The 22,809-nt window shown below is 33.0% G+C and overlaps 2 protein-coding genes and 1 pseudogene across 2 annotated transcripts; 1 reads left to right on the forward strand and 2 right to left on the reverse strand.

Annotated features, from left to right (window-relative positions):
* The first annotated feature begins 3,406 nt into the window (after positions 1 to 3,406).
* Positions 3,407 to 4,148, forward strand: LOC125191250 (dof zinc finger protein DOF3.4-like). Its single transcript, XM_048088765.1, has one exon. It carries the CDS (start codon positions 3,424 to 3,426, stop codon positions 4,027 to 4,029), a length of 606 nt encoding a protein of 201 aa, XP_047944722.1. The 5' UTR covers positions 3,407 to 3,423; the 3' UTR covers positions 4,030 to 4,148.
* Positions 4,149 to 6,909: 2,761 nt separating this feature from the next.
* Positions 6,910 to 7,021, reverse strand: LOC125191492 (annotated as a pseudogene).
* An 11,164-nt stretch (positions 7,022 to 18,185) lies between these two features.
* Positions 18,186 to 20,485, reverse strand: LOC125188905 (L-ascorbate oxidase homolog). Its single transcript, XM_048086001.1, has 6 exons — positions 20,232 to 20,485; positions 20,004 to 20,113; positions 19,654 to 19,924; positions 18,767 to 19,563; positions 18,629 to 18,707; positions 18,186 to 18,551 (listed from the first exon to the last, which is right to left on the reverse strand). The coding sequence occupies exons 1-6, from the start codon at positions 20,373 to 20,375 to the stop codon at positions 18,357 to 18,359; spliced, it is 1,596 nt and encodes a 531-aa protein (XP_047941958.1). The 5' UTR covers positions 20,376 to 20,485; the 3' UTR covers positions 18,186 to 18,356.
* Positions 20,486 to 22,809: the final 2,324 nt, after the last annotated feature.

Here is a 22,809-nt window from a genome sequence, read left to right on the forward strand (position 1 = left end):
ATTCCACACATTGCCAAAATCAACTCACTCTACCTATTCTTCTTTATTTTTGATAGGGTGTAATAAAATACCGCGACAAAGTCAAGGGTCGCGAGGGCCATCAAAGGCCTGAGTCTTCCTCAAGTTCCAGTGAAGACCGTTAGGCGTCAAGGATGCTGTGCAAAAAATCGCTGGTTGATTCGACTTGACATGTGGTGAGTACCGGCCAAGGGGCCACGATTGAATCGAACGACTACCCTCAGAGTTACGTATTTTATTGTTTATAGTTAAGTGGAAGTATACACTTTTGCTGGGTGTAAAAACTTTCTAAATAGATCCGCGTGACATAGTGAAGAAGTTATGATAAAATATCGACCTATTGTCTCATCACTTGACTCTATCATGATATAAATAAAATTATGTATGGTGACCTTGACAAAGCAATTTTCGTGCTTTAACAAGAGCCCTTATGGTTATAAATGAAAAGAACATTTTTTATGCAGCCCAGCCCAATCATCTGAACACTCTTTTTCAAATTCTTTTCTATTTGCAGTGCTTTTATGACCATGAAGAATAAATTGACTTTTCCCTCGTATATTTAATTTTGCCAAACAAATAAATTATCAATGCAATTAAATATTATCAATCTCAATCATTTCACTAATTAAATTTTACTGTTTGATTGTAAATGTTGCAATATTATTTTATACTACTATAAATTGTTATTTGAAAAAAAAATCACATGGGTTGAAAAAATTTTATTTGATAAAGGTCCACAATAGTTCTTAGTTATTATAGTATAATAATGTAATGATCCTATATGAATACATTTATATAGAGTGTAATTTTTTTTTTGGAGAAACGAAAGGTTGGATGGAATTGTATTTGTACCGAGATTGAGAAATGATATTCTGACATGGATTGTGAAGATCGTAATATTCTTCCTAGTACATAAGTCAAAAGGAAAACAATAAATCTACGTGACCAAATTTTGTACAACCAAATTCTTGTTTATTTGACAAAAAAATAGGTTTATTTATGGATTTAATTAAAATATTAGATACATATATAGTACATGGAAAGTGCATAATATTGTGGTTATATATTTATGATTTTTTATAATTTTTTAGAATTATATATGTAACTAGTGCCTACTTTAATTCAAATTTTAAAAATAATAGAAAGAAAATTCAAATATAATTATAAAAAATGAGGTTAAAGGCTAATAAGTCTTTTTAACTTATCCACTTACTATATTTATAATTTTAATATATAATTAATACATCAAATTATTAATATAACTTTATTTTGGTTGTATAAAATTTGGTTGTTTATCATTGCTAAGGAGTTTGTTTCCCTTTTTTTTAAAAAAAAACTAGTAAACTGACACCCACCCACTCACAAACATAACAATTTGACATGAGCTTACTGCACCAAAACATTAATGTTACAGCATTTGGATGTATGTCATATACTAAAATTGAGAATAAACCTTACAAACTCATGTATATCAGTATATGTATGTATGCAACGGGCAGAAAAATATAAGTATGACACATACACATACACATACACATACACATACACATACACATACACATAGTGTGTATGTATAGGGACAGAGAGCATGCAAGTAGTGGCAGTGTTAGTATTGAAAATGAGTGGATGGAATTGGAGAGACCAAATTCAGCAGGAGAGAGATAGAAGCCTAGGCCGACACACTACAGAACTGCACTGTCAGTCACTGCATGTCTGCATCCACTTCTTTAGGCATGCAATGTTTCTAATTCTGCATATTGAAATATACACGACTAACAAAATTGTGTTTTGTCATTCATTTGTGGAGTGGGGATTAGTTTTCCTTATGCTGGCTATTAATTGACTAATAAACTATGAATTGATTGAATATTGTCCAAATGTCACCTTCCTCTGGAGATGTTCATACTGCTCTCTTGAATCCACACCAGTTAACCTTAAAACAAACTACACATCTTTGTTTTCAACGTCACAATTATAATATTGTTTGTCGATCTAACCCTAAAAAAACAAATAGAAATAGCTAAAGATTCATCTCCAACACTCATTTCTACATCTTCCACATATTTTTATCCACATATTTTTATCCTCAAATAATATTGTTTCCAATTCGTAAATTGAATGTAGAGAACCTGAAAACCCGTGGGCCCTCACAGAATGAGGAGCAATCCAATAATTGCACCCCCACGCTATTCCAACACCCATTATCATGTGTCATTTCAATCGCTTCTTCTATATTCATTGTCCGAAATATCATCAAAATTTGATATTTCTCCCAAATTTTAAACTTGACATTTTAAAATTTTTCTACTCCAATACTATTAATTTTCGGCCAAAAACAAAAACTAGTAATATGAAAATATTTATATTTGCGTGGCAAATCAATGACATTGTATAGGGCGTACAGTCAAAAGCATGTCGTTTCTTTGTTCCACCTCCTCCAACCTACTAGATGTTGCAATCCAACCACGTGTAAAAGAAGAACGTCCAAAGAATAAAATCATTTGGGCTCTTTAGAAATGGAATCGAACAATATATCGAGGGAAAAATCAGTTTTTGTATAAATTTGGTATAAATTTTAATATATACTTCGGTTGAACATTAGTATAATACCAATCGAAAAAAGACTGCGGCTTTATCCTCATCAATCGACTCATCCTTATTAATCCACCATAATTTTCCGATTCTCCAAATTTAACCATATATACATACTAATTACATCAACAAATAATATAAGTTGTATACTTTTTAATGTTCTAAATTGAATAATATATGTATTTTTTTTAATGTTCTCAATTGGTGAGTATAATGATAGACACAATATATAATCTTGGTAATCCAAATTTTGGTAATTGATCATCCTTTATCTTTATTATATATACACTAAATGAACGGTTTGCATAGAATGCCTAAGTACATATTTTTATCACTGTTATGTCTATAGATCCTATAATATTCATTATTGCACCACGGTCCACGAGTACTAGTATTTTAATGCTAGATGCATGGGCATATATTTTATCATCGTTATTTCGATGCATCCTATAATATCCATCACACCACGAGTACTATTAATTTAATGCAAGAAAAATGGCTCTTTGTGCTATATTATTACTCCATTCCTAGCTTGCCTTATTTTACTAGCTACCTATATATATATATATATATATATATATTCATAAAGTAAGCTAGAAAGTAATTTTGGAGACAATAATGCTAAAACTTACTTCATGCATCAGCTATATAGTGTTTACGTTTTTTATAGGACCGTTGCATAATGTCATTCTATTATATTTATATTTAGAGCTAAAATATATATATATAAAGCAGAAATATTTGTAGATTGATTATAAATTTATAATGCTACACGTGTTTTGAAGTAATTTGTTGGTTCATGTATATATATGTATGCAGAAACGCGTATTCTGCAAATATGTTTTGTGCTTAACAAAAACCTCTGCAAAAGCTGCTCTTGACACAATAAAATCTGAATCCAGATTTAGAGTTGCATACATATTTAACTTATATTCCTGGTTTGAGATGGCGACAGGGACAGGGACAGGCGCAAGCGAGAAGAAGGGGACGAAGTCAGAGCAGGAGGCGGAGCAGCTGGCTTGCCCGCGCTGCGACTCCACAAACACCAAGTTCTGCTACTACAACAACTACAACTTCTCGCAGCCGCGCCACTTCTGCAAGGCCTGCCGCCGCTACTGGACTCGCGGCGGCACCCTCCGCGACATCCCCGTCGGCGGCGGCACCCGCAAGCGCTCTCGCACCTCCGCCTACGCTCCCACTCCCGTTTTCTCTCATCGCGACTTCCGCCATCTTCCTGCTGCCGCCGCTATGCCGTTTGCGCTGGCTGGGTTTGGTGATGGGCTTGGAAGGCCGAGTTGGCCGTTTGCTGCTACCGGGCACACGTGGCAGCTGGACACTGGAGACACTGCTTTTGTTGCTGGAGACTCCTTTGCTTTTCCTCATCTTGCTATTTCCACTCCTCCTACTTTTTTCAAATAAACATACTCCTACTGGCCTACTGTAATTGATTTTTTCACTTATCATCACTTTTACTTTTTAGGCAACATAAGCTGTGATGCCCATCCATATCTCTTTTAGTTTAACTTTATTTTACTCTACATAATGTCAAATTTTCGTAAATGTTTAGTACTTCAATATAGTATGTCACGCTTCAAGTCACAGAAGATCGATTCAATTATGTGTGTAAAGTCAAATTACTAGGTGTATGACATAAGATCACCGTGAGAGCGTTCTAGTAGTATTATATTTGTCTCAAATTATAGTATTTCTTGTATCCTCAAATGATAATCAGTAACGATCCTTATCGTTGGAAAAACATAAGGCTAAAATATTAAGTGTTCGCCGGGATAGTTTAGTAACGTAATAAGAAAATATCAATCATAATGATAGTGGGTGAGCGGTATTTAATTTTCATTTGTTGTCCCAACGTTGTATTCAATAATTTGAAGCCTAAATAGGGGGAAAATTTAATTTTGCAAGAGAATAAAGAAGGTCGTTGTCAGTTGCAATAAGTTTAAGAGCATAGGAAACCAACAGAATATAAAATACTATAGTAAATAGGTACTAGAAGAGAAGAGGATGCTATTTAGACATAAATTAAAAACGCAGAAGGCGGCTCCTAATTAAACATAGCCACCCAAATTCAAGTGTGTTATTCTCAAAGAAAAAAAAATGCTAATTTATTCTTTTCCATTTGCATTGGATAAATGTGAGTTTCCATTGATCACAAGTAAATGCAGTTACCACCTCACTCAAGTTTATTTTATTTATTTATATTTTTACGTGAGATAGGAAAGGCCAAAGGACGACACTACAGTTAGTGGAATTAGAGTATCCACTATAGTTGGTCGGCCCACCAAAAAACTTGTTTTACACTATGGTGGATATGCCCAAACTATCAAATAATTTATTTTTTCATTTTATGTATATTTTAATCCAACTACAATAAAAATTATTGAACTATAATAATTATAAAAAATGCATAATTTAATAAAAACAAAAATGAAAACCAAATCTTCGTTGTATTATAGAACGGGGTAAAATTATACAACGAAAATTGTTTAAAAACACTGCCACCGCCGTCTACTCGGTGGCGTCTTCAGAATCCACCGCTTCTTCATAGTCGGGGGAATTATCGTCTCCGCCTTGCATTTTTCGAAAATTGTAAACAAATTGAAGAGAATGGGGTAAAATGTGTGTGAGATTAAAAAGAAGAGTATAATTAGGTATTTTATTAAATTTTTTTTGAAAATATTAAAAAAAATAATAATAATAAATTAATGGGAGTCGCGGCTCTCGGGCGCTGCAATAGGAGAGCCTCTCGTGGCGCACCCGCCGAGCCCAGTCGCTTTGCGATTGCATTGCTAAAGCTTTTAGTCTTTACATTTTCTTGGATTTATTTAATGGGTACTTAAATCAGTTGATATCATTCCGACAACTAATTTGATCAATTTATTTATGTTTCAATTGGCAATAATTTTCCATGTTTAAAATTTTAATTATCACTCTCTCTGTTTATGAATGAAGGATACATTTTGTCATTTTGAGATGTTCGCCAATAAAAGATCCGTTTACTTTTTTTTCTATTTTTGGTAAGTGAATTCTACACTTAACCAATTTGTTAAATTAGCAATTTATTAAACGTAAATATAAAAATAATATCCATATTTCACTAATTCTTTTACTCATTCTTTTATAAGGCAAATCCATGTTGATTTAAAACGTTTGGGACTACCTATGGAGTAGTTATTTGAGGTGATGATTTTCTAGCCATTTCCTAAAAATAGATATTCTTTCATTTTTAGTTGTGTCCTAAAATCAGAAACTTTTCATATTAAGAAATAGACTTCACAATTTACTAGCACTATTTCATATTTTTTTTTTCTTTCTCTTTCTTACTTTACCTATTTTTTCTCTTTCTTTCTCTTACTTTACCCATTTGTTCTCTTTCTTTTTCTCTTACTTTACCAGTTTAACAATTTTACGTTAAAACCCATGCCCTTCTAAAATTTATATTTTTAGGAAATGGAGGAAGTATATATATAAACCCATGGATTTGTCGTTTTTAGATTTATTACAAATATTAGCTGTTTTCACCTTTTTCTGATTATAGTAGACCATATGAAATATAAATTCCACGAAAATACTCCATTGAATTTATGAAGGCAACTTATGTTATTCCCAAATCACAACATAAAATATGGTGCTTTTGTGTGCGTGTGTTGAATAATTAGTAGAGTGGTTAATGTTCGTGACCAAAAATCACGCATTCGAGTCTACTGTGGCGCGACTTCTAAGTTTATGTTTACTTTTCCATTAAAAAAAAAGTATGGTGCCTTTTTCCTCAACAAAGAAAGGTTATGCATTTCTAAAATGTAGAAAGAATTCAATCTTAACAAATTATATATATAGAGAATTACCTTGAAAAAAATACACGAGAGTTCTCAATTAATAAATAAATTTGTAAATTTGAAAAATAATAGTATTATCACCAAAATTTAAGGAAAGAAAATAACAAATTTTCATCAACAAAGAAAGATTATGCGTATCCAATATGCATGTGGAAAGAATTCAATTTGAAAAATAATATACGAGAGTTCTTGACTAAGAGATAAATTTCTAAATTTGAAAATTAATAGTATCATCAAAACAAAGGAAAGATATACTAACAAAATTTCCTCAAAAAAGAAAGCTTATAGGCTTATTTTTATACATATCCAATATGTGGAAAGAATTCAATCTTAATCGATATAGAGAATTAACCTTTAAAAAAACGTATAAAGAGTTCTTGATTATGAGAAGATAAATTTGTAAATTTGAAAAATAATTGTATCCCAAAATTAAAGGAAAATATATAAAAAAAATTTAGTCTATTTTTCAATTTATGCCCGTCATCCTTGGGCAGGAGCCATTCTAATATTCTCTACATACAATTTTATCAGATTTTGTAGCGGTGTGTTGGGTTATATAACGAGCTACACAAATTTGTTAGAATCCGATGTGGGAAAAATTGATGATTATGCAATTTTATTTGCCATGGATTTTTGGGTTCTATATTGAGCTCGGAGCTGTAATTTCTTGGCCTATTTTATATTAATGTTTTTTTAACTGAACAACAACAACATGTAGTTCATCATTGGTTATACCCCCGGCAAACGCACCACCAAAAAAAAAAAACACGAGTATCAAATTGATCCTTCGTGTTCAAATAGTTTTATCGTTATATTGGTTTCTTATAAACTGATCAGTAATTTTAAGAATTGTTCGTCAGTTGTTAGTTGCCACAACATTAACCTTTTAAGTACATAAGGCCATCCACATTTGGGCGGACGATGCATCGTCTGCCACTGTGGCGTCGCGGACGATGGCTTATAGCAGCGTCCGCGCCTGATCCATCTTCCGCGGACGATGCGAGTCCTCCGCCCCTTCGTCCGTCGCACCGTCCGCTACTGTGGGAGATGCGGACGATGCGACGCGTTTTTCGGTTTTTTTTTTTAAATTTTATTTAATTTTCACACACTATATATACATCTCATTTTTCACTTCATTTTCACTCCGTTCACACTCCATTTCCTTTCCTTTCACACTCTATTTTCAACATTTCAAACAAAATAATCCCGATTACCCAAATCCGGATAGTCCGATGTTCGGTGGTGCACGGTGGCCGGGTACAAAGCCCGGTGAATACCGGCCCTTCGACACCACCCAGTACGATCCCGATTTCAGCACGGACTCGTACGGGCTGTCAGACAAGGAGCTTTCTCCAACCCGCACACCCGCCCCGTCACGTGGCCGCGACTCCGCCGCCGCTGCTCCCTCCGCCGCCGCCAAGAAGAAGCGGACCAAGGCAAGAGCCCAGAAGTTGCCGCAAACGGCGTTTAATGAAGAGTTCGCCCCGGGAAGGACGAACTACCAGGTGGAAGATTCCATCGTCTTGTTGACATGTTGGATTGATATTTCAGAGGATCCGGTGTTCGCCAACAACCAGAAGGTTACTGCGTATTGGGAGCGCATCACCGAAAAATATAACGAGTTCAAACCGCCGACCGCTTTCAAGCACCATAGGGAGCAGCTCCGCAAGCACTGGGATCAAATAAAGAAGCAGGTCAATTTGTTCTCGGGGGAGTACGAGAAATGTGAGAGGGAGCAGGGCAGCAGCGAGAGTCTCGCGGATGTGCGCGACAAAGCGGTGCAATCGTACACGTCATTGTATGGCGATTTCAAGCACTACCAGTCCTGGATGCTGTTGAAGGAGAAGCAGAAGTTTGTTGGAGGTGTGCTTCCCCAATCGATGACGGCGAAGGGAACCCTTATCGGTGATTATACCAGCAGCGACAGCGGCTCAGCTTCAATGGACCTCAACTATCTGGTGTTCGAGGATAAGAGTTCCGGCACACCGATGTCCACCCGACGTCCCCCTGGCATCAAGGCTGCCAAGGGCAAGGCAAGGCAACCTCCTCCGCTGCGGCGCCGCCTGACCAGACCCCAAGCGCGACCACGGCCCCGACTTCGGATGCAGCACATGCCTACACGGACTTGGTGGCCTCCTCCGACTATAGGACGTTGTTGGACACGCACAACGCCCTCATGCAGGCGACCAACCCGGCTCAAATCGCGTCCCTCCAGCGGATGATCGATGGCCTCAGCCGCATGCTGAGATTACTAGACTAGCCTCTTTTTATATGCAGTGCACTTTTTTTATTTCTAATTTTGTAACTTTTTTTAAAAAATTAAGTAAATGTAGGATTTGCCTAGAGGTGTCAAGTGGGCCGGGCCGGCCCAGCCCCGGGCCGGACCCGGTGAGGACCGGTGACATTTGGGCCCAGCCCGACCAAGGCCCACATCTGGAACGGGCTGGGCCGGGCCTGGGTCTTAGTTGACATGGATGGGCCTAGCCCAGCCCGAGCCCAGTTAGCAAGTGGGCCGGGCTGGGTTGGGCCGGGCTAATTTACATTTTTTCAGCATGCATGAAAAACAAATGATGAATTCATACTTTCATATCCAAAAACAAATGATGTCTTCATAATTTCATAACCAAAAAACAACAAAATGTCTTCATAATTTCATATCAAAAAACACAAATTCATAAAACTTGGCTAATCCGGATAATTTTGCAAATCATAAGTGAAATTGGGCTCTTGAGAACTTGAATAGTGATAATCTGTAATCGGAAAATAAAATCTCTCTATATCCGGCTCTTGATCTTCATCATTAAACACTATATCCGGTTCGCCATCATCATCTTCTTCCGCCATTTCCTTGATTTTATATCTTTCCAACCTCTGCAATTTGTTCATTCGAAATTCTTCATCCAAACAATTCTTCAAGAGCATGCAAAATTTGATGGACTTTGGAGTCAATCGAGTTCTTCTATCAGTCACCGTCCTTGCACCTGCACTAAAAGCACTTTCGGATGCTACACTTGACATTTGACATGTTAGTAGATCACGTGCAATTATGGATAAAATTGGATACTTTTGTTCCATTTTCCACCAATGCAAAATATCAAAATCATCTGAATTTTCCACCAAATCTAAACTTAAATAATGTTTAAGTTCATTTGTTGATTTTGTACTAGCATCATTCTTCATCTTTTTTATTTTATCTAGAAGTGCATAACTAGAGGAAGAACTATGGTTGTTAGTCTTACTACTAGATGATGGCATAGTAGTTGACAATGTATCTTTGAAAGTAGACGTATATGAACTAACAAGAAAATTTAAAAAATCTTCTAGTTCTTCATTCGATAATGGATTTTCAATACCAAGACACAAGTAATATTCTTCAAGATAAACTTCACAACCATCCTTTTTGCATTAGTCTCCATTTTTGCAATAATTTCTCTCACATTTTCAATATATCTATGTTCATCAAATAATTTAACAATATTAACCATATCACGCAACATAATGTTAGAAGTAGGATAGTAAGAATTGGACATGATATTAGTCATATTGTTAAATGTTTGCAAAAGAGGAACCAATATATCAACAATCTCCCAATTCTTCTCACTAATGGCAATAACACTAGAATTCTTTTCTTCTTCAAAATAATGTATTATTATTGAAGAATAAGGTTTTTCTTCCATGAGCATTTTATAAGTTGAAGACCATCTAGGTTTTACATCAATATAAGGAAGTTTGAATTTCATTTTTGCATTTCTCACCATTCTCCTATATTTTTGCAATCTAATCATGATGATATAATATAAAGCAAACAATCTCTTATAAGATCTATATGAGGTCTAACACTTTTCATTCCATCACATACACAAAGATGTAAGATATGACAAATACAACGAACATGGAAAATTTTTGCATCAAAACATGGCTTCAAATTTTTTTTGAAAAAGTCTATAGCTTTGCCATTATTTGCAGCATTATCCATTGTAATAGACATGATCTTATCACTTATTTCCCAATAATTTAAAGAAGACGTAATAGCTTGATATATAGATAGCCCCATCATGTGGATGCTCAAGTGATGAAAATTCAATTATTCTTTTTTCTAACATGAAATTTTCATTTATCCAATGAGCCGTAACACATAAATAATGCAAGCCTTGTCTCCCAAGCCATAAGTCCGTAGTTAATGAAATTTTCGAAGTTAATTTAGAAAACAAATTTTTCAAACCAATAATTTCATTTTCATACAGTTTATAGCTATCTTTATAACAAGTGTTTCGAGAAACATTTTTGTAACGAGATTGAGCTTTTTTCATTAAATTTGAGAAATAGTGATTTTCAACCAATCTAAATGGGAGTTCAGCTCCTATAATCAATTTAGCCAATTCAACTCTCACCTCATCTTGTTTATAAGCATGATTTGCAACGGTGCCACTATAAACATCTAAAATTTGTTGTCGACTATCGTCTAACAAATCATTTTCCTCCCAATTATTGTGTCAATTATTTAGATGTCTAGTTAGAGTACCCGTACCAATATTAAGATTAAAGGAGAAATCTTTTTTGCATATCATGCACTTTGCTTTATCACCCGTATATGTCTTGTAAATTTAATTCCGTAATTTGTCTCCGTAAATATAGTTGTTTTTGAATTATTTTTATTGCGGCTAGCCTGTGGCTAACCTATTTGATTAAAATGATGATGTGGCAGGTGGATTTTTAGTGCTGATGACGTGGCAGGGAGAGAGAGTGGCTAGCCTGTGGCTAGCCTAAAGCCATTGTGGATGCTCTTACTAGTCTTAGATCTAATAGGTGGTTTTTTAGCACAAGTAGAAGAAGTTTGAGATCATGCAATGCAGTGGCGGATTTCGGGGGGGGAAGAGGGGGCCCCCTTCCCGGCCGTTCGGAGAGCCTAAACTTTCCCTTGAATCGAGCCGAAAATAGTATATCAGCGTCCTCCGTGGAGTGTAGAAATATACTTTGTTTTCAATAAATGAGATATAAAATGGAGTAGTCTAATGGTTTGTGTGTTGATTTTTTTCTAAGAGGTCTAAGGATCAATCCTCAACAAGAGCATATTTCTTTCATTTTTTACTCTTTTAGTTTATCAATTCATATTTCTTTCTTATCATCAAAATAATACCTTTAAATACTTTATAAAATCTATTCATATTTATTTAAATAATTTATAAAATCTATTCATATTTGTTTCTTATCATCAAAATAATATCTTTAAATACTTTATAAAATCTAAACTTTTACTAATTTGCCTATATTAGGTTGTTATATTTGTTCTTTAGTTAAAATTATTTTTAATCTTGTGTTAAAAATACTTATAATTTGTGATCCATGCATTAAGAGCATACTTTATATTTGTCCTAAAGTACTTATAATTTGTGATCCATGCATCTTTATTATTCTCTATGTAACAAAATAAACATTTAAATATTTTTGAGATCTATTTACTGCTCTACTTATATCACTTTTGTATATACTCCCTCCGTCCCTTATTATTCGTCACCATTTGATCCGCACGAATTTTAAGAAATGTAATAGAAAATGGGTTGAAAAAGTTTGTGATATGTGAGTCTTACTTTTATATATTAGTTTTATAATAAAATGTGCGAGTGTGAATGAGTTAGTGAAATGTAAGATTCACTACAAAAAATGGTAAAAGTGAAAAGTGAAAATTTTTTAGGGACAGATGAAAAAAGGAAATAGGTAACAAATTTTCAGGGACGGATGGAGTAATATTTACTAGGATTTTGAATGTATATAATATTTACAATAGTTTTATATTTTTAAATGAGTAATACATATTTGCAAGTTAATTCATGTTTATATTTTATTAACGAAGCTAGTGCTACTTAAATAATAATACAATATTATTTATTTAATTATTAAAAATATTAATAAATTAAATATTAAATATTTTAATATTAAATTTTCGCCCCCACCATTTTCGGGATCTGGATCTGCTACTGCTGCAATGGGTATCTGCTACTGCTGCAATGGGTTCTTGTTCATCATTCTCTTCTTCTTCTATGGTTTCAGGTTGTACCATAGACTCTAAAGATGGCAAGACAAGCTACGCTGTTGTGGTATTTTAAAAGATGAATTACTAGGTTTTTCCAAAAATCTTTTCATCTTGAAACAAAAATTGTAAACAACAAACCAAGTTCTAATCAATAAAGCAACTAACTGATGATAAAAGTAAATCTAACCGACATTAGATTGTGAAGATCTTGGTCGGCGATTCAATTCAGCAACAACAGACACGCTCCTCTACAACAAATATTAACAATGAGATTAATTAAAATAAGAAGAAACTATGAAAAGAATAATTACAAACAATAAACTAAGTATTATTTTGAAAGCAACTAATACAAAACAAAACTAAATCTTACCAACAAAACATGGTGACGACAATAGACTCGTTTCCTCCTCTACAACAATCGAATAGTGATCCAAGAACGACCAATATCGAATTGTTTGGACACCACAGGTCACAACAATTAAATCCAATGGAGTTATCAGAATAGAACTTAGAGAACAAGATAGAGTATGAAGGAAGAGATGAACATGCAGAAAGTCATTAACCTATATTTATAGGAGAATATGAGAAGTGAATAAAATAGTTGTTGAATTCTTGGAAGAAGAAGAGACTCTCATCGCTAATTATCGTCTCTCTGCCTTCTTTACCTATAATATTATAGGGGAACAACTAAGTAATTATATCTATTAATAGTTATAGGAATGACTAAAATCATGGAAATTTTAATTGAAAATGGAATATTGGGAGGAGAGAAAAAAATATGAAGCGGCTAAATCATATCAAGATTAATTGAAACTAAGTAATTATATCTATTAATAGTGAACGACTAAAATCATGGAAATTTTAATTGAAAATGGAATATTGGGAGGAGAGAAGGAAATATGAAACGGATAAATGATTAATTGAAATTAAGACTATAATTAGAGATGATCTTATTAATATACAGGGGTGCGATCTATCATAACTCATATTTATGTGATAACCTAATAACCCTATCATTTTATGGGTCAAAAGTATCATTTTTACTAAAAATGATATTTATACACGATAAAATTATATTTTTTCAACATGCATAAAATGATACTTTTATTCCATAAAATGATATTCTGTTCCATAAAATGATATTTTTCGTCCATAAAATGAGGATTATTAGGTTATCACCATAAATATGAGTTATGATATGATCACATCTCTTAATATATATATATATATATATATATATATATATATATATATATATATATATATATATATATATATATATGCATATATACTAGTATTAATTAATTATCACTACACTCATGGAGTGATGGAACCATTTAACTACATATATATAATATACATATGCGTATATCACATATATAGAAATATAACATTTAAATAATTATCACTACAATCATGGAACAATAATATGACAATTGATATGCATATACATATAAAGGGAAATGATCAATTGCTAACTCATCCCTTAGTTGCTAACTACAACTAATTTAAAATCATAAGATTTTAGAAATCTTGTGGTCTACAATTTGCCATGTGTAATTTTGTTTTTCATTTTTTAATATTAAAAAGATAATAGCAATTATCAAATTTAGGATTTAGAAATATAATGTCAATACAGTGTATGAAATACATCAACACGAAGACATAATAATGTCAATACAATTTCATATTAACATTTTACAAGCGTACTATTGACATATTATGTAAGGTGTATTGACATAAATCTGTTCGTCAAAAATACGAAAATTCAAAAAAAAATTTAATTTTTTTTCAAATTTTGACGTCGGAACATATGCATGTAGCATATCGTTGGAATCCTTATAAAATTATCTTTAATTTGATATGTGTTATATGAATTTAAAGTTTTGGGATTTCTTTTAAAAGTTAGTTATAACTAACTTGACATTAATACCCCTATTGATTTTTATTGGAATTAATCATATAGCCTTATTGACGTTTTTATTTTATCATATTGACATTTTGTGGTTGATGATCTAGGCCTTTAATTTGAATATCTAATGGCTATTATTGAGTTATAGTTAGCAATTAAGCATTGAGTTAGCAATATAACACTCCCCTACATATAAATATATTATAGTGTTAGGGGAGTGATCAATTGCTAACTCATCATTTAATTGCTAACTACAACTAATTTAAGGCCACATGATTTTAAAAAACGTGTGGTCTACAATTTGCCACGTGTAATTTTCGTTTTTATTAATTAAATCGAAAAAAATAAAAAAAAAACGCCAAATTAGGGTTTTGGATGAAAATGTCAATATAGTGTTTCGAAAATATCAACACAATGCTTTGAGAATGTCAACACAAATTTAGGATTGACATTGTATATGCTTTATATTGACATATTATCTTAGCTGTATTGACATTAGCCTGTGTACAAAAAATACGAAAATTCTAGATTTTTTTTTCAAATTTTGACGTCGGAACATATGCATGTAATATATCGTTGGAATCCTTATAAAATTATCTTTAATTTGATATATGTTATATGAATTTAAAGTTTTGGAATTTCTTTTAAAAGTTAGTTATAACTAACTTGACATTAATACCCCTATTGATTTTTATTGGAATTAATCATATAGCCTTATTGACGTTTTTTGTTGATCGTATTGACATTTTGTGGTTAATGATCTAGGCCTTTAATTTGAATATCTAATGGCTATTATTGAATTGTAGTTAACAATTAAGCATTGAGTTAGCAATATAACGCTCCCCTATATTGTTATATATAATTCCCACATCCATAATTAGATATTGTCTATAATTAACACACTCATAATTAGTTTTATATAATCCCACAAAATCAGTAACTAAGAATTAAGAAAGGTCTACTAAAATCACGAACAATAATATGTATAAAAAATTTAACTATCACTATAATCATGGAACAATGAATCTCTATATTAATGCAAATATTTTTTATTCTAGAATCCACTATTTTATAAAGAGATAAATCAATCACTATAATTATGGAGATGTTGATTAACTCTAGGAGTATGGATTGATCCACTATTTTTATTGAGAAAAATTAGCTAACAACCCATCACTAAAATTATGGAAATAATTTTTTGTAAAGAAAAATTAATTAACAACTAGGCAATCACTAAAATCATGAAGAGTAGTGATTTAGAGACATAATGTCTCTAAGACATAATATCCTTATGACATTTTGACATAGATATATTTTTTATAATGACTACTTTACCCAATATCATATTAAATGGATACAAATCTAATTAAAGAATATTAAATCAAATTAAATATCTTTATCTAAATGCATATTTATTGATTTGATTACAGATAAGCTACAATCATGCTCAAAACTTTTTATATGTTTACATGTCATTTTTTTCATGTTAGTTTTATACTATATTATTTATTTAAAAATCATGAATTCAGATTATAAATTAGTTATTATAATGCATACTAAATTATTATTTAATAATAAAATAATTTGATAACTTCATATATTATTATTTTTTCAAATAAATTTTTATCTCACCGGTTGATAATTTAATTATGAGTTATTTATGTTATACTTTCATAGCCGGTTAATTTTATTATTTTTTTTGTTAAATTTCTTATTCAAATTTGAATTATATGATTAAATAATAGTAGTTATTATGATGAATCATTTATTTGCGTTACTTTTTGTATTTTTGTATTAATTTTCTTAACTTTTATCACATGTAATATTCTTTTTATAATTTGATTGACAAGTACTAGTTAGACTTCGACTCTATAAAATTATGCTTAGAAAATTAACATTATAATATTTCAAAAATAAAAAATTATTGTATTTTTTAATACGAAAATAATTGGATGAATCAACTTTTCTCATTTTAGATTATTTAATATATCGTACATCAACTAATTATATTAAGAATTAAGAAAATTAAGAATCGTAAGCTCCATTAATAATATCCTTTTTTAGTTAGTAATTTTAATATAAGAAAATGAGAATATTTTAAATATATAGCTTTAAAATGTTAAATATAGGAGTATTAGTTATGAACATGTGATTTTTTTTTTTTGTTGAGTTGTAATTCCAGAAATAATAGTAAAAATGAAATGTAAAGAATTAAAATTAAAATTTTAAAAATTTTAAAATCAAAATTACGTACTCAATTAGTATTAAAATCAAAACTGCATCTCAAATAATTTTAAAATCAAAATTGCATACTCCAAATTTGTTGCTACATGATATAGTAAAATTTCAATATTTAATAAAGAAAAGTAAATATTAATTATGGTCAATACTAGCATTAACAATGATGTAAAAAAATAATAATTTAAAGTTATTAATATTTTGAAATATAATTTAATTTTTCTTCATACAGTAAATTTAGTTAAGAACTCATTATTTTACAAATAATCAAATTAACCTTATCAAGATCTTAATTAATACTACTTCCATATATAAATGCAGGGGCAACAAAGTACATGTACAAAATTTAAATTTAATTTAGAATTAAATGTAAAATAAAATTATTACTTTAACCTCATTATGTCTTAGACATTATGTCTCCAAAACATTTTTCAATTATGAAAGTATTATCTTATAAAGAAACATTAATTAACAACTAATGACACGATCACAATTCACAAGATTTCTAGGAATTATCTCCTTTAATATAGCTATTACATTAGTCAATTAGTTCAAAATCCCCTTTATTATAACTATCACTTCACATTATAGTTACATACTTATGTTGAGATTCTTGAGAATAATGAGAAGAGCATATATGCAATATTAATATAGGAATTAATTTCGAATAGTCTACATAGAAATATGTACAACATTATGACTTATGTGTGAGGATGAATTAATTATTTTGGTACATGCAGCCACTTGAAATATTTAAATTAATATGAAAATTAAGCATAAATTATTCATAAAACACACTATATTACTAATTTTATAAGAAATATATGTTGGGTCGGGCCTGGGCTTGGGCCGGTCCTGGGCTCGGGGCGGTCCTGGATTTATAAAATGGCCCAACTGGAGCCCGTTTACACTATTAGCCAAGCCCAGGCCCGCGCTATTTCACTACCGGGCCGGGCTTGGGCCGGCCCATACCGGGTCTGGGCTGGCCCACTTGACATCTCTAGATTTGCAAATATATATTAAATATAAAATAGAAGAAAAACTATAGGGTGAGGCTTACGGCGGGATATAGTCCACCCCATTATGGATGGAAGGAGCGGAGGATAAAATACTGATGTAGCGGTGCATAGGGTGGAGCTTAGGGTGTCGTATAGTCCGCCCATTATGGATGCCCTAATAGAATTGTCAGTACAATCCCCAGTGAGAAATATTCTGAAAACTACAGAAGTTATTTCCGAATAAAACTTATTCTTAAATAAGGGTATGACAATTTTGTTATTAACAAATTTGAGTGATAGTAGTATTTGTCTCCTAAGTCCTACGTGTGATGCATTTTTAATTATTTAATAGATATACATTAAACAAACTTGAAATTTTAAAATCTTTTATGTATTATTCCTCCGTTCCATAATAATAGAGTCATTTTGTCATTTTGGTACGTTCCATAATAATAGAGTCATTTCTTTTTTTAACACAATTTTTCCTAATCTCCGTGTCGAAAAGACACACTGTGGAATGGAGGGAGTATTATTTAAGTGTTTGAATGTTTGAATTTGACAAGTTTTGGAGACTCAGCCGAGTGGAAGATAAGGGTGACTCCAGAAAGCTCAAAGAGCTATACAGTGTTTGCTAGAAATAAAACATGGGGCTACAAGGCAACCAAAAATTACAACAAGTGAATAAAATGACGTCAAATTGGAGAAGAGTTAGAAATTTAAGGGAGGGCGCGGCCGCAGAGTAGAACATCGGTAGGCATGTCGTATTCATTGGAAAGACTGTGCACCGGATCATACACTCTGATATACAATTGCTGCCCTAGATACTGCCTCCCCCACATACTAGACCTCAAATTCCACATCCCTTGGTTGTCCAACGACACCAACACTGCACTCCAATACCTTGGATACACCTGTTGGAAAATCAAACCAAAAATAAATACTATCACCAATTGAGTTTAGGATGGAACGTATGAATTTCTATCAACACCTGCACTGTGTGTCTGGTGAAAGCATCGACCAGATTGTACCCTTCCCTGCTGCTCTCCGTCCAATTTCCCTCTCCGAATCTGCACAATGCATATTAGTACGCAACTCTCTAAACAGAGTTTGATGATTAGAAACCTACCCGACAACCCAGAAATCGTAGCCATCGAGATGCCACGTCTGGATGGCATCCTCATGGTTTTGGAAGACGATCTCGACGAAGTCGTGGAGGGCAGTTCCCACCACAGCGGTGTCAAGCTCACCCCTCCATGCCCCGTCAAGGCTGAACACGCCGCTGATGTTAAGGTAATCCGCCAGCTTCAGCGGCGTGTCCGGGTTGACGTAAGACACCCCATTCACCGCATACCTCTGCTTCCCCTCAACAAGGAGCGCCGAATTGGCCACGAACAGAGTCCTCGTGGTGTTGATCTCCCCGTAGTGGAACGAGCCCTGCGGGTTTGGCCTGGCTGCGTTGGCGGTCAGGTTCCACCTGAACGATCTCGCCTGCTCCACCGACCACTCCACGTCGCCTCCTCCTCCTCCTCCCGGCGGCATATCCGCAACAATGCCTTGGGAATTGGAATAATGCAATGTTGCGGTGGCAGTGAGGAGCGGGGACTCGGTGAATATGGTGGATGCGACGATGTGGTAGTCCATGGGAGGCTGATCCAAGGTGACTAGAGCGGTCACGCTCTGCCCCACGTGCACGTCTATCGAGTCGTACGTGTTCTGGATGACGTGTGACCCTTCAACCTCCACCACCTTCATTTGATGCCCTTGGATCCTCCAGTTGATCGACGTCGCAAGCCCCACGTTGGAGACGCGGAACATGTATGTCTTCCCTGGATCGCCGCTCAACGTGGATGCATTCTGGCCGTTGATGAGGATGCCTTCGGGGTAAGGCAGCGGCATTCCTGAATCCAGCGTCATCTGCAGCTCCTGAAATGGGTTATAGAGGAGTCAGGATCGCCAATTTGTCGATGTATGATGTATGATGTATGATGTATGATATGGAAAAAGCAAGCTGACCTTGTGCGTGGATGTGTACCAGTCACCGATGAGGAGGGTGAAGTCTCCGTCCGGGGTGGGGTAGGGGACGGGGATGACGGACCTGGCGTATATGTTGAGGGCGCCGAAGCCTCCGGCGGCTCTGTGCATGAGAGTGGAGGGGAAGTAGGTGTAGCTGCCGATTTGGTCCTTAGTTTGGAACTTGTAGGTGTAGGTGGAGTTGGGAGGGATGGGGCAGTTGGTTCCCAACACACCGTCTTGCCATGAATTCTTTCTCTGCTTGATACCATTCCTGAATTTATTTATAATTTATAAATATATAAGTCCTCACAACATAGAATTAAAAACCAAAGAAACACCCTCAGCCTCACCATGTGAGAAGGAAGTCCTGGTCCAATTTGTTGATGAGGGTAAGGATGATGTTGTCATTGGTCACACAATCAAGATTGGGACCAGGAAACTGGTCATTGATGAGAATAACCTGAAAATTAACACATTCTTTTGCGAAAATTAGCCTAGTGGTAGAATGGTAATGCCGTCTCGAGTTCGGTCTTTAAATTTTTGTTCATTTGACAATAAAGCAATAGTAGAGTAATGACCTGTTGAGGGACACCGAGTGGTGCAGCTGTGCCGTATGTGACAGTCCATGTGTAGTACATATAAGCATCTTCACCTGAGACTAAACCACTCCAAAATCCAATCATTAAAATCAATGATACTATTAGTATCATCCTGCTCCTCATATCTCCAACCTCAAATTATTGCGCCTCAAATCAAGAATTATAAGCAAATTCCAGATTGGACTTTGAATTTACCGGATTTGAGCGATGATTATTGCTAAAAACAAGTAGAGAATTTGGAGTAGATCTTCCTTCAAATTCTCTATCTGTTTAGGCTTTAAAGGATATACAAATAGATTGGTTTAACAGATTTATTGGAAACCCAAAAAAACCTCGGACGTTGAGTGCGGATCTCAAATTTTACTATTCTAATATTGAAATTCGAAATCAGGATAAAGTTTTTTTCATCGAGTCAAATTTAATAATGCTAATAATATGATTGAAAAAAAGTTCTCTAGTCCTGTAAAAGAAGTCTATTTTTTCTTGTGCAAGTATGAAAAAAATCCCCAGAAACTAAAATGATTAGTTCATGTTAATTATTAGTTCTGTCATTTTATCGATTTTCTTTGAATCTAACATCTTAAGAATCGCTACTGATTTAGGTTTTTTTATCCCCAACGGACCTTCTTTCAAGCCGGAAACGCTTTCTTCTACCGAAGCGACATGCTTCACTTATACGTTAATTCAGAGACATCTTCTTCATTAGTTTTAAGAATGCATTTAGTTTGACTTCTATATTTTTTAGTACTGGTATTTGTATTCAAGGCCTTTTTAAATTTTTTAAAATTCGCCGATTATCGCCGGATTATCGCCGAGCGTTGGAGTGAATTCGGCGATAATTCGGCGATAAAACTCCCTTATTATCGCCAACTCCCTTATTATCGCCGATTTATCGCCGAATCATCGCCGACCACTGTGGGCGCGATTCGGCGATAAATCGGCGATAAATTTTTTTTTTAATTAATTTTTTTTTTAAATCTTTGTTTTTATTTGTAGTTTTTGTAGTTTTTTTTATTTGTAGTTTTTTTTAAATCTTTGTTTTTTTAAATCTTTATTTTTTTAAATCTTTGTTTTTTATAGTTTTTATTTGTAGTTTTTTTTAAATCTTTGTTTTTTTAAATTATTGGTTTTTTATGTTTTTTATTTGTAGTTTTTTTTTTCTCGTTGTATTATATTTTCCAATGATTAATACAACGATGAATTGTTCATTATAAATCTATTTATTAAACACATTTGTAGGGAAAATTAAACAATATTAAAAATGATGATGTAAAAATGAAATGTTGAGTTAGGGAGAAATAAGGGAGAAATAAGGGAGAAACCATTGGAGTAGTTGGCTAAAAGTTGGCTAAAAATTGGGGATAAATTTTGGTGATGATGTGGCGCTGATGTGGCAGGAGTTAGGGAGAAATAAGGGAGAAATAAGGGAGACCATTGGGAGTGCTCTAACAGTTTTCTACTCACATTTTATTATAAAACTAATATAAAAGAGTGAACTACAAAAATAGTCCCTGGACTATGCGTTTATCTCGCCAATGAACCCTGGACTTTAAAATTATCCTCGAGACAACCCTGGACTAAGCGTTTATCTCGAAAATGGTCATTTTTCACTGTTTCGTGACGAAAATACCCTTTTGGGGGGTTTTGGGGGTTTGGTCAATTTGGTATTTTTACATTTTAAATCTGATATTATTTCAGTGATGTACTAAATCTGATATTATTTTAAAATTATCATTCTTCTTCTCTTTTGTCGTCCTTCACTTTGTTTCTTTATTTCAATATTAGATTTAATTTTATAAAACTAAATTTTAAATTTCAATTTTTAAATATCAATAAATTTTTTAATTATTAAAATTACTACCAAATAACAAATTAATAGTTTTAATCAATATTTGATAGTGCCTAATATTTAATCAATAAGGTACAACGACGCCTTAGTTTTAATCAATATTTAATAGTTTTAATCATAAATAAATCATATAACACGATTTATTCCGAAATAAATATGCATCTAATGTATAGGAGAATTTGACTAAAAATATTATGAAATTGACTAAAAATTTGATACTACTAAAAATTTGATATAAGAGATTTTTTGTTGAAATTTTCTAGTTAATTTTGATTGTTTTCAAATTAATAAACGAAAATTATATTAGTCTTACATTAGATGCATATTTATTTCGGAATAAATCGTTTTATATGATCTATTTATGATTAAAACTAAGGTGTCATCGTACCTTATTGATTAAATATTAGACACTATCAAATATTGATTAAATTAATTAATATGTTATTTAATAGTAATTTTAATAATAAAAAAATTATTGATATTTAAAAATTGAAATTTAAAATTTAATTTTATAAAATTAAATCTAATATTGAAATAAAGAAACAAAGTGAAGGATGGCAAAAAGGAAGAGGAATGATAATTTTGAAATAATATCAGATTTAAAATGTAAAAAGACCAAATTGCCCAAACCCCCCAAAACCCCTAAAAGGATATTTTTGTCACGAAACAGTTAAAAAGGACTATTTTCGAGATAAACGCTTAGTCCAG

Source organism: Salvia hispanica, chromosome 5 (assembly GCF_023119035.1).
Source record: "Salvia hispanica cultivar TCC Black 2014 chromosome 5, UniMelb_Shisp_WGS_1.0, whole genome shotgun sequence".
Taxonomy (NCBI): domain Eukaryota; kingdom Viridiplantae; phylum Streptophyta; class Magnoliopsida; order Lamiales; family Lamiaceae; genus Salvia; species Salvia hispanica.